The sequence below is a fragment of the Talpa occidentalis genome, unplaced genomic scaffold (genome assembly GCF_014898055.3).
Source record: "Talpa occidentalis isolate TD23 unplaced genomic scaffold, MPIMG_talOcc4v2.1 talOcc4.2, whole genome shotgun sequence".
NCBI lineage: Eukaryota > Metazoa > Chordata > Mammalia > Eulipotyphla > Talpidae > Talpa > Talpa occidentalis.
In genome coordinates this window covers 94,002,832-94,014,915 of record NW_023602073.1, presented here as the reverse complement: position 1 = coordinate 94,014,915, position 12,084 = coordinate 94,002,832, and the positions used below count along the sequence as shown (strand labels likewise).

Genomic DNA, 12,084 nt, shown 5'->3' with positions numbered 1-12,084 from the left:
AAATACGTCTACAACTCAACAACCAAAAATAATAATCCTATTAAAAAGTAGGAAAAGGTCTTAAACAGACATTTCTCCAAATATGATATACAAATGACCAACAAGCATATGAAAAGGTATACAAAATCATTTATCATTGGAGATGTGCAAATCTATGCCACAATGATAAATCACATCAAACCCATTAGAATGGCTACCAAAATAATAGATTATTAAGTGTTGGTGAGAATGTGGAGGAATGTGAAACTGTGGTACAATTTTGCACTGTTGATGAGACTATAAAAAAATGAAGCCTCTATTAAGAGAGCCTGGAAGTTCCTCAAAAAATTAAAAATAGAACTACCATATGATCCAACTATATCAATTTGGGAATATTAAAAAAAAATTGAAAGGAGGGTCTAGAAGAGATGGGTGCATAACCATATTCGCAGCATCACTAGTCACAATAGTAGAGGTAGAAGCAATCAAAAAATCAACAAATAAATGAACAATATACGGTATATACATACAATGGAATATTAGTCACTGTTAAAAAGGAAGGAAATCCTTACACTTGCTAGAACATGGATGAATCTTGAGGATATTATGCTAAGTAAAACAAGCCAGCTATAAAAAGTTAAATGTGATATGATTTCAAAAATATGGGGTATCTAAAGCAGATCATAGAAACTACCAATAGAATGGTGGTTAAATTGGCCTAGGAGTGGAGAAAGGGAGGGTTGCTTATTTCAGTTAAGTTCGATCAGCTTAATTCTATCCAGAGTCACTGAACTTGATGGATCAAAGGGCTATATGCAAGTGAAAACTAATTTTTAAAAACAAAATCTAAAATACTCCATTTACTTTTTTTATACCAAGAAAAGGTTAATTAAGGGCCAAGGAGAGACAGGCATAAATAAACAAACAAACAAATAAATAAATAACAAAGAGTAACAAGGAAAACTATTTATCAATATGCCATCCATAAAGTGTTTTTTTTTTTTCTTTTTAGTCACTTGTTATAAGAAATGTCCTAACACAAAAACATTGTCAATAAACTTAAGCCTAGGTTGCAGAGTCATCCATTTTGGATTCTCTATATAGACAAGTAAAGATATATACACACAAATGGAAATTATGCCAAAAGTATCTGAGTATGAAAGAGCTGGAAATTTTACTAATCAAAAACAAATGCAGCAGACCTATAATACTATAATATACTGTAGAATAATGTAGAATAGGAGTTATTTGTTATTACTTTCTCTTTCCTATCTCTTCTCCCTTTAAGGTATTATATCTTATATATGCTAATGACTGGTAAACCTGACAGCAATTTTCCCATGTTCAATTTAAAATGCAAAAATTTATAACTGAAATAAAGACTTACTTTCTCACAAAATTCTGAAGGATTTATAAGTACTGTAGAAAGATTTAAGCTTTAGAAATTTCCTTTGAAAACCAAGGGGTTCTGTAAAAAAAAACAAACCAGAACTGCAGGGCTTAAGAGTCAAGAAAGGACTAACAAGCTGATAAAAATGCAATTGAAACAATTGCAAATTATCCCAATGTAGAAGTAGAAGGGAAAACATCAAAATAATTCAGTACGATTGTAATAGGAGCTCTCTCAGAGTTTAGATTTTAAAATGACAAAACACACAAAGGAGAAAGTAGACACAGAGCTAAAGATGCACCAGGAGTGTCAGAATAAAAGAGGAAGCCCTTAATTCTTATGGTGGTTCTGATAATAAGCTTTAGCTATGAAAAAGTAGAATATTCAATGGAGCAAAATGGGGCTAGATGGGAAAAAGTAATCCTCAAAATAGAAAGAATATTCCCCAAAATTATAGACCAGAGGAATTCAGATATATATCTTAGAGTATCAAAATTAATTATATTAAGAATATAGCTTGTGATTGTTCAGAAGTGTTTCAATGAAGAGTCAAAACAGATTCACTGAACATAAATTACACTTTTCACAAAAGGTGTATCAAAATGGATCACAGACCCACATGTAAAATGTAAAACTTTTAAACTTCTAGAACAGGAGAAAAATCTACACAGCTGGGAATGAGTTTTTAGATAAAACACAAGTACAATCCACAAAAGAATTCATTAAGTTGGAGTTTATTAAAATTTAAAATTTTTGATGTGAAAGACACAGTTAAAAAGACAAATCAGAATGAAAAATGTTATTTGCAAAACTCACATCTAATGAAAAACGTGTATTCAAAATATACAAAGAACTGTTAAAACTCAATAATAAAACAACCCAATTTAAAAATAGGCAAAACAAAATCTAAACAGATGCCTCACCAAAGAAAATATACAGATGGCCAGTATATATATTTATATGAAAAGATGTCCAATACAGAATGCAAATTAAAACAATGTGTTATCACCACATACCTTACTAGAATTGCTAAAATTCCAAAACCAGGAAAAAAGTATCAATTGCTGGAAACAGTATAAAGCAACAGGAATTCTCATTCATTGCTGATAAGAATGAGGAATGGACACTTAAGACAGTTTGGCAGTTTCTTACCAAGCAAACATGATCTAATAATCACAGTCCTAAGTATTTACTCAACTGATGTGAAAACTTAGGTCTACACAAAAACTTGCACACAAATGTTTATTGTAGTTTTATTCACGAACACCAAAAACTGGTAGCAAATAAGATGTCCTTTTGTCTGCATAAATAAATCTTTAAAAAAAAAGATGTCCTTTAATAGGTGAATGGTTAAACAAATTGGTAAATTTATATGATAGAATATTATTCAATGATAAAAAGGAATGAGTCACATAAAGACATAATGGATGAATGCCTACTATGTACTGCTAAATGAAACTAAACTAAAAAGGCTGTAAGACAATCTCGAAAAGACAAAACTAGACAGATGTCTTAAAGAGATCAGTAGTTGTCAGGTGTTTAGGAGAGGGTTGAACAGGTAAGCAGTTGATGTTTTCATGGTAGCAAAACTACTGTGCATGATACTGTAATGGAAACAGGACACTATGCACCTCTCAAAATCTATAAAACTTTACAGCACAAAGAGGGAATCTTAAGGTATACAGATTTTAAAAAATCAGCAGGGGTATCTAGGATGGAATGCAGAATATGGCAAAAGAATCTAACTGAATAACAAATATATGAAAGACCATCACTGAAAAAGGGGGGAGAATAAAGTGATGAACTAACTTTGAAGGACTAGAACCTAAGAATATTGTCAAGAGGAACTGTACACAAGTCCTGTTCTCTAACTGGTAAAGTTGTTTTCCATAGGGGTAACAAGTTATCAACTTTGAAACCACTACACTCTATACTAGTACTGATTAAGTATATGGATGGCCAATGATGGGAGAAGTAGGTCTGAAAGTGTACATACTATATTATTCCAATTATAAAACATTCTGTTGAAGGTCATAGATCAGCATGCAGAAATAGGTTAGAGTTGGAGACATCCAATTTAAAATTTAATAATGATATAGCTTATTACAAACAGAAAAATTTATACATGTGTATATATAGAGAAGTATACCTACATATTTTTTTCCTGCTTTGTCCACCCTTGAAGCAATGATACCCAAAGGTAGCATTAGGCACACCTAGTTACCAGGTCTGATTTCTAGTAGTATTCTTTAATAAAAGGTATCAGGGCTCACTGGAGAAAATAGTTGTTTCTAGAACTGGCACACAATATACATAAGATAAGCCTGGAGCTTCTTATAGTGCCAGAAAGTAAGGAAGTAACCAAACAAAAAAACAAAACCCACAATGATAGGGGTATGTCAAAGGGATACAGAAGTTGATTCAAAGACATACTGGTGGCCAAAATTGGAAAATGTGGGCAACAAAATATAGCAGTATTAGATTATTTAGATTACCAAAGTATAAAACAAAAATCTATAAGCTCATATGATGTGAGGGAAGGGGGGACAAATCTCCTATACAGAATTCTAAATAACCTATGCAGACACTTCCCTCTAAAGGAGTTGGGGGTTAACTCTCCACCTCTTACATATGGGCTGCTAAAGTAACTTCCTTCCAAAGAGTACAGTATGGAAGGAGGGGCCAGGAGGAGAGAGGAACTTTACATTGCAGAAACCTGACCAACACACCACCTCAGCCAGGTGATTGTGGCTAACAAAAACAGTAAGAGGGCATGTTCATACTATGTATCCTTGATAAGAGACATTATGATATGGCACTTTACCTCTGTGAGCTTTTCCCCCAATCTCTTAATCTAATCACAAGAACATCAGACAAATCCCAATCGAGGGGCATTCTACAAAATACCTGACCAGTACTCCTCAAAATTGTCAAGGTCATCAAAGACAAGGAAACTCTGAAAAACTGGCACAGCCAAGAGGAGCCTAAGGAGACATGACGACTAAATGTAATGTGGTTTCCTGGATGGGATCCTGGAACAGAAAAAGGACATTAGGTAAAAAGTAGGGAAATCTGAAAAAAATGTGGACTTTACTTACAACAAAGTACCAAATAACGGACTATGAATTGTGTGAAATGTATCATACTAATGTAAGATATTAATAGGAGTGAAATTTCGTGTGGGGTATGTGGGTACTCATCATAATTTTTCTGTAAATCTAACATGATTCTGAAAGGTTTATTCAAAAAAAAAAAAAAAAAAGCACATTAGGCCAGACTAACCTAATATTAAATAATCTTATTTAATAGATTTCTAGTCAAATACTTGTTATGGTCTTCCATCAACCCCTTCTAGAACAACAAGGAGAACAATGGAACAGACATAAGAAAAATTATGTGTGTTTGCTGAAACAACATAATCAGGTTACTGACTAAAGGCTTGAAGGGAAGGAAGAAGATTTCTATAAGTATCCCAGGGGTTGGACATAACTTTTTTATGTTTATATTTATTATCAAGGACCTGAACACCACAGTGTATGCCAAGGAAGTTTGCCAATGAGAGGAAATAGGGAAGAACAAAAACTCTGAATAACACAATCAAGAATTGAAAGGATACTGACAAGTTGCAGAGACAGAATGGATCTAATACAATGAAATTAAACAGAAAAAAACAAACAAACAAAAAAAAAAACCTGTGTGCCAAAAGCCAAAGTAAAAAATGCAAATATAATTTCAGAGTAGCATTTAAAAAATTTTTATGTGGGTTTTAGTTAACCTCACTGAGTTGTGAGAACTAGGCTACCCAAAAAGGTAATGTCTCTTAAGTCATATTAAATTAAATATAAATTGTTAGGATGAAGTGGGGTAAGAGTATCGATGATCTCAAAGCTTACCAGGTCATATTTAGGGTACATATTAAGCTCTGGAAATTACACATTAAGAAGAACAATAATAAGCAAATGCACTCAAAAATCAGGAATCATGATTGCTGATCTGAAATTATGCTACACCAGGAAGGCTTTCTAGTCTATAGAAGGAAAGCATAAATTTGACAACAATCTTTAAATATCTTGAATACTATGGTGTGAAAGAGCTCTTTATACTTTGGTATGGTTTTAGGGGTAGCACTAAATCCAAAACATGGAAGCTCCGAAAACATATTTTTCACAGTAAAGATTTTCTGAGAGAGAACTACAGTTACCATTCTCTAAAACAAAAAGCTGATTTATGTATCAGTGACATTTTTAGGAGAATTAAAAATTGGGTAAAAGAGAGTATTCAGTACCTTTCCAATCTGAGATTATCACTAAAAAAAGCACAAGTAACATTTAATCATAAAGTTCCTGTGACATTCAAAGGGAATCTGCTTAACTTATACTGGTTTAGTTATTAGAGGGACTTTATTCTAAAATGCTGAAAACTTTAGGAAGCTAAAAAGTGAAACCAGCATTTAAAATCTTGACTCCTGTCCATCCTCAATCCCTCAAATAAAAGAGCATTTCTTGGTTTATTTGGGGTTTAGTAGATTCAAATTAATTTTTTAAAATGGAAAATTCAGGATTAAGTGTATTATCTAGTGTTCAAATACTATATCAAACTGTCAAAAGCTATATAAAAAACTAGTGAGTACAGCCTACAGAGGTACTCATTCTCTGAGTGTTACTGTCTTCAAATCTGTTGTATTTTAGATTAAAGGGGCTGGATATATAAAAACTAAAAGTTCCCCATCCTTTTAAACCATCAAATTTGAAAATGTAAACAAATTAGTATATATGAGAAAACATTAATTCCTTTAACTTTTTTCAAAGGAAAAAATGAACACACACTTCTAGCATACACGATTATTCATAAAATAATTCCCATCAAGGAAACATTCTAAATAACAGAAGAGGAAGTAAATACTACAACCACAAAATTTCTCAATCAGATAACATTTCTCTGATTGTTTCATGAGCTATAGCAAAAGCCTGTCTATGTATAATCATCTGCTATTGTAGATCTCCTTTGTGCTCAAATTATTCCTGTGGCTGTATCAGCTAAAGACTAAGAAAAAAAGCAGCACATAGATGGGCAAAGACATTTGTTAGCAGAAACAATTTTAAGCACATTCAAACAGTAAGGAAACTGAACACATTTTCTTTTAAAATAAGTTTTAAATCACTAAGGTAAAGGTTCCATTTTCTTGCGTTAGCATAATGTGAGTTTGGCAAAAACACATTTCAGAAATTGACAATGGCGGGGAAGCTAATTCTTTATTTAAATTAGTGTGTAACTTTATTTTATGAAGCTAGGTACAACAGAGTACAATATAAAAAGGAGGGAGGCCTAAAGGTCTGACTTCAATTCTTGGTTCTGCTTGGATCATTAGCAATGTCATGTACAAAAGACAATCTTTCTTAACCTCCATCTTCTTGTCTTTAAAATAGGGACAATAGAGGTCCCCACCCTTTTCACAAGATCATTGTGAAGGTTAAATAAAACAAGCATAAAAAGCACTTTTCAAACTATAAAGAACTGTAACAATGTAGTTTGATTATTATTAATATATTACATCCAACATTTCCAAAAGGTGTTATCAGAGTATAATTTGATGCTGGGTACAAAACAGTGATGTTAATATACTGAGAATAAAACAAATATACTACAGGTGAAAAAAATCTAAGATTCTCACTTTTAAATGTCACTAAATAATGAGGGCCTACTTTTCATTTCTCCAAGGTAATCTATAGATGTCCATGAAGGAAGAAAGTAGTAACAATGAATTTTTTGTGAAAACTAAGAAACAGATGACATTACTAGAAAAATCAGGAAAACACAGAGAAATGGCTAAGAGGGGAGTCAGGTAAGAACGCTCAGTTTAAAGACAAGTTTGGAAATTGGCTGGGAAAACTTTTGTAAAAGTATCAGAAAATTCACAAGCAATGGGCTTAATATTCCCTCCCCAGGGTCTCCAGAATTTGCCATGGTATAGGAAAATACCTAAAGTTTGCAATTAATCTACAAAAAAAAGCAGCAATACACAATGGAGAAGCATATTCACATCTCTAGTTAAATACCTTAAGAAAGGCTAGGGTGAAGTGGAAGCACTTTCCTAAATAATCTCAAGAAAAGAATAACTGTGCTGTCCTTCATGGTATACATAATTTTTGAACTCTGTACATTAAGGTTATTCATATTAGTGATTCAACTATTTTCAATAGGAAACTTGCCAGTTTAGCCTGAATCTTTACTGTACAGCTCTCATAATACTAACAAAGCAGGATAAAATAAGACTAAGCAATAAGATGTTTGAGAAAGAGTATTAATTTTTTAGAGACAGAAAACTTGAGAGATTTGGCATTGATTTTTTACTCTATTTTGAGGAAAATCATTTCACTATCCTCTCTCTCTCTCCTTCTCCACCTGCCAAGTAAGTTGACAAATATAAATTGCCACCTGTCAGCACGTTGCAGAGGGAATCCCTCTGTTGAAAAGCTAGGGAAAAACTTTTAGCTTCTCTGTTACTTTAATATTATATAACCTTATAAATACATCTTCTCCCATATAAAATAAAAGTGAAGGGCTTCAAGTACCTCAAATAAAATTTAATTAAGTGGTCCCTTTTTGGCATATCTTAAGATAAATTATATCAGAAACAATTTTAAATACTTATTTTTTTCTAGTCTAATGATTTTTTTTTCTCTCTTTCTAGAAAATTTACCTTTATCCTTATCCAATGGTTCCTGGGAAAGAATAGTGCACAGTACCGGGTTTTTCCACACCCCAGTCTCTTGAGCTAGAGTAGCTAAAAAATGCAATTCACAGCTGCCATTCTCCATCAGCTTTTCATGAGCTACCTATAAATATTAAATAAACATCCAAAGAATTACAACAGATTTTAAAAAGCAAATATATCAGGTTTTAAATATAATACCAAACTTTCGGAAAACAAACCTTTATAAATTTCATGTCACATTACAAAGTGCTACATTCTGTTACCTCTCATTTTTAAAGGTAAATCTCAAAGAATGAAAAGAATTACTAATTTTAAATAGTACTTTTAGAAAAACAATTTCCTCCCAAAAAACTAAACCAAGAGCAAAGTTATTTCACAAGAAAACCACTAAAATATCCATTGCATAAGAGACTACACATTTTACATCCTCTTGTTGGTAAAAATTTCCCCCCAAAACATCTACCATTATTAATAAGTGACAAATGTGCATTAAGGTGTAAGAGACAACTTACACATATTTCAATAAAAGGGATTTAAGAAAACAACCAAATGCATGCTTTTTTTTTGTTTATCATATAGCTTTGGCAATCTTATTAAAGCTGACAAACTTGCTTACTAGTTGTTTCCAAGTGGTCAAGCAATCAGCATATTCTTCAGCCAACAAAGACCAATCATTTTTAATCAAATAAGAAAATGTTCATTGAGAATTTCTATGGACAAATTACTAGGGAAGGGAGTTATCAGTGCCAGTGTTTATAGGACTTATCCTCTAGTAGAGTAGAAATATTTTAACAGCTAAAACAAAGGCAAAATGAAATAAATACTGTAAACCAGACATAAATTAACCCAGAGGAAGCACCATGGTGCTCTGTTTATATGAAAAGTCTATTCCTCAAAGCCATAAAAATCTTCCCACTGCAACAAGATCGAGTGCTTAAAGAATTTTCTTTTAGTTACTGCTGAAAACTACCACAAAGGGATTTAAGACTTCTCATTAATTCTTATGTATAAATATCAATCAGTGATACTGTTTCAAAAAGGGAAATTTGAAAGTTTATCTTATATTGACAAACAAAATCAATAGCAAGAGGAATTGGCATTATATTTGTACACAAGTAACTTTTAAAATTAATTATATGTAGAGTATATGTGAATGCCAAACAATGAAAAGTTCTGAAGTAATTATTTAACTTTGAAAACAAACACTCGCTGCCTGAGGTTAAAAAAAAAAAAAACAAAAAAAACTAAGACACAAATTACTGATATGCTGAAGCAGAAATTGCATGAGCAAAAAGTTAGTGGCAATGTGACAAACAGGACAGGACAGTTTCATTTCAACAAGCAGTTATTAAGTATCTACTATGTTTAAGATTTTATGGGGAATCCTATGTTATTAAAATATGAATTCTACCTTCAAGAATTTTGTACTTGATATAGATTTTAATGTGTGATATTGAAATGGGAAAATTGATCTATCTTATTTCACATGCTTCTAAAATTTGAGACTAACCCTCTTTATCTTCCACAGAAAAACAGAAGGCCAAAAGATGTCTTAACACTATCTAGAGAAATAGACAAGTATACTATTTAAAACTAGTTAGGCAGAAACATTTTTTTAACCAATTAATCAAATATACAGGAAGCAATAAGATATCCAGCACAATGTAGTGCTTAAAATAATATTTAACGTTCCTGAAAATACTCTAAGTGCTAACTGTGCAGTACACATATCATTAGAATAACCACTAAATAAAAGACAGAGCACATGTTGCCAGATATAGGATTCAAATGACTGCTCTGTGATATTAACTGTAGAAACGTGGGCAGATAACTATATTAGAGCATGAGCCTCAGTTTCCTCACCTTTAAAATGTACTATACACCAGGAGAGCGTTCAAAAGGATTAAATGAGATGTTAATTCTTAAAAAGCATATTGCAGATTTTTAGCAATTAGTGAAGCTATTTCTAAACACAAATGAGGGCATTTTCTTTCGTGTTCTCTTACTGTTTTGGAAAATCCTAATTATCTGATTTTAAAGAACAGTGTGTGCTGTTCAACCAATCTTACTAAATATATGTATTCATTTTAGCAAACACTGAGCATCTACTATATGCTTTATTAGGACACTAGTACTAATAAAAACAGCAATTAATGTTTGTCATTACTTAGACATTTTAAAGTTTCACTGATTATTTTATTAAGAATAAAAGGAAAGTAATATATAAGCTATATCTATGTAAAATCTAGTAGGTAAATATTCTCACCTGCACCAGTGTCTGAAATTGCTCCCACTGTTTATCTGATAACTCAACAGGCAGACACAATAAAAGTTCAACACAGCTTCTAAAAAACAAAAAGTTGGCAAGAACACAAATAATTATTAGAATTCAAAGTAAAATAAAACCAACAATTCTAATGTTGTCAGCAGACTCTCCATATATTTAAAATTGAACAATCTTAAGACCTGTGATATATAGTTTTTAAAAAGCTAAATCTAATTTTTTATTTACTCAAAGGTCTACTCACAATGCCAAGCGTTCCAGAACCAATGCTACATTTTCACATTCAGAGGTAAGATAAGGTCGGGCTTTAACATAACTTTGGATAGCCACTGTGTATACCTCCAATAAAGGTAAGGGATCTTCTGATGTTTTCCATTTCTCTGCATATTCAAGGAGTGTCTGTTTTGGAAGGAATAATAAAAATATTCAATGTGAATAAAAATACACCATTTTTCTTTACTCCCTAAGAAATTCTGAAAAATAACATTTCTATTTATAAAAACAAATAGTAGTTTGTGCTGATTCAAATATTAAAAGTAATAAAGTCATATTTCTAGCAACTAGAGAAAAGAGCAGTGTTAATTCATGCAACAATAGCATCATTTTATGATTTTTTTTTTAAATCTTATTTATTTATGTATACAAGCACTGGGTACAGTCAGAAGCGCAGGAGGGTGAGAGAATTCACCAGAGCCAGAGCGGGGAACAGAACAGGCAGACCGACGAAATACACTGCTGAGGGGAGCAGCGGGTGCCAGGAGAAGTCTGCACGCCATGTGGGACCCTCGCTGGCAGCTGGCAGGGATCAAACCGGCACTGCAGAGGCTGGGGGCAGCTTCGCAGCCCAGCGTGCAACCGCTGCATACCAAGGGAGGCCCATTTTTATGATGGTTTTAAATAGTGCAAGCAATAGCTCTTTTCTCCCCTAGTCAAAATGCTACCTTTTCCACTAAAATTTCTAAGATTTAACTTGGGCAAGTAAAACTTGACCAGGCATGCAGTGCTCAATTTCAAAGAATATTTAGGCTTCTATTTTTCAAATAAGGAGCAGGAAATTCAACACCTAACAAAAAATGACATTTGTCAGAAAAGACATGTAATTTTTCAGTCAACAACAACAAAAATTTAACATCTTACTCTTCTTATGAAAAGCTTACTCTTCTTACTCTTTTTATGACTAAAAAAAAATCATCTAAAGAACTTTAATGTTTATCAATATTAAAGAATGACTACATGATCAAGCAATTTTTGTAATAAGGTGTTCTTTTTTAAAATTAAAAAACATTCTCCAATCCTTAATGAAGTAAATATTTCATATTCATCCTATAAAAATTGCTAAAAGGAAAAAAATGCTTATCCTACTAAAAAGTAAAATCCAACAGTTAATTTTTAAAGATATTATTGATGTTATTCAATGATTCATGAATCAGCAACATCCCATCTAGCAGACAGGAGCTCCAAAAGGCTTTACGAAATAAAATGTTTTTTATAGACAGAAGGGGGGGAGATAAGGAAATTATTAGCAGAGAGTGAACTGTTTCCGGCATGGTTAACTTCTTTTGGGAGAAGGAATAGGTCTGTAAGACAGATTACCTGATCAGGAAATTGCAGCTGACTTTCTTGTGAAAGGCTGAAACTATAATTAGGTTAGGTCATAAGTGTTGGTTTTTGACATGTGTGAAGCTTAAGCACATTTCGGGTCTGCTGTCTTTTTTA

General features: G+C 32.4%; 1 protein-coding gene across 2 annotated transcripts in view; it reads right to left on the bottom strand.

Moving 5' to 3' along the window:
* The window catches only part of ZNF292 (zinc finger protein 292), an 85,130-nt gene that overhangs the window by 31,330 nt on the left and 41,716 nt on the right, over positions 1-12,084 (bottom strand). For both annotated transcript variants that reach the window (XR_008553269.1, XM_037520060.2), the window contains exons 2-4: positions 10,613-10,767; positions 10,351-10,429; positions 8,070-8,205 (exon numbers count right to left, since the gene is read on the bottom strand). Coding sequence is in view for 1 of the 2 variants with exons in the window: in XM_037520060.2 (XP_037375957.1) it covers positions 8,070-8,205; positions 10,351-10,429; positions 10,613-10,767 (370 nt within the window). In the remaining variant the exon portion in view is untranslated. The remainder of the gene's footprint in view (positions 1-8,069; positions 8,206-10,350; positions 10,430-10,612; positions 10,768-12,084) is intronic.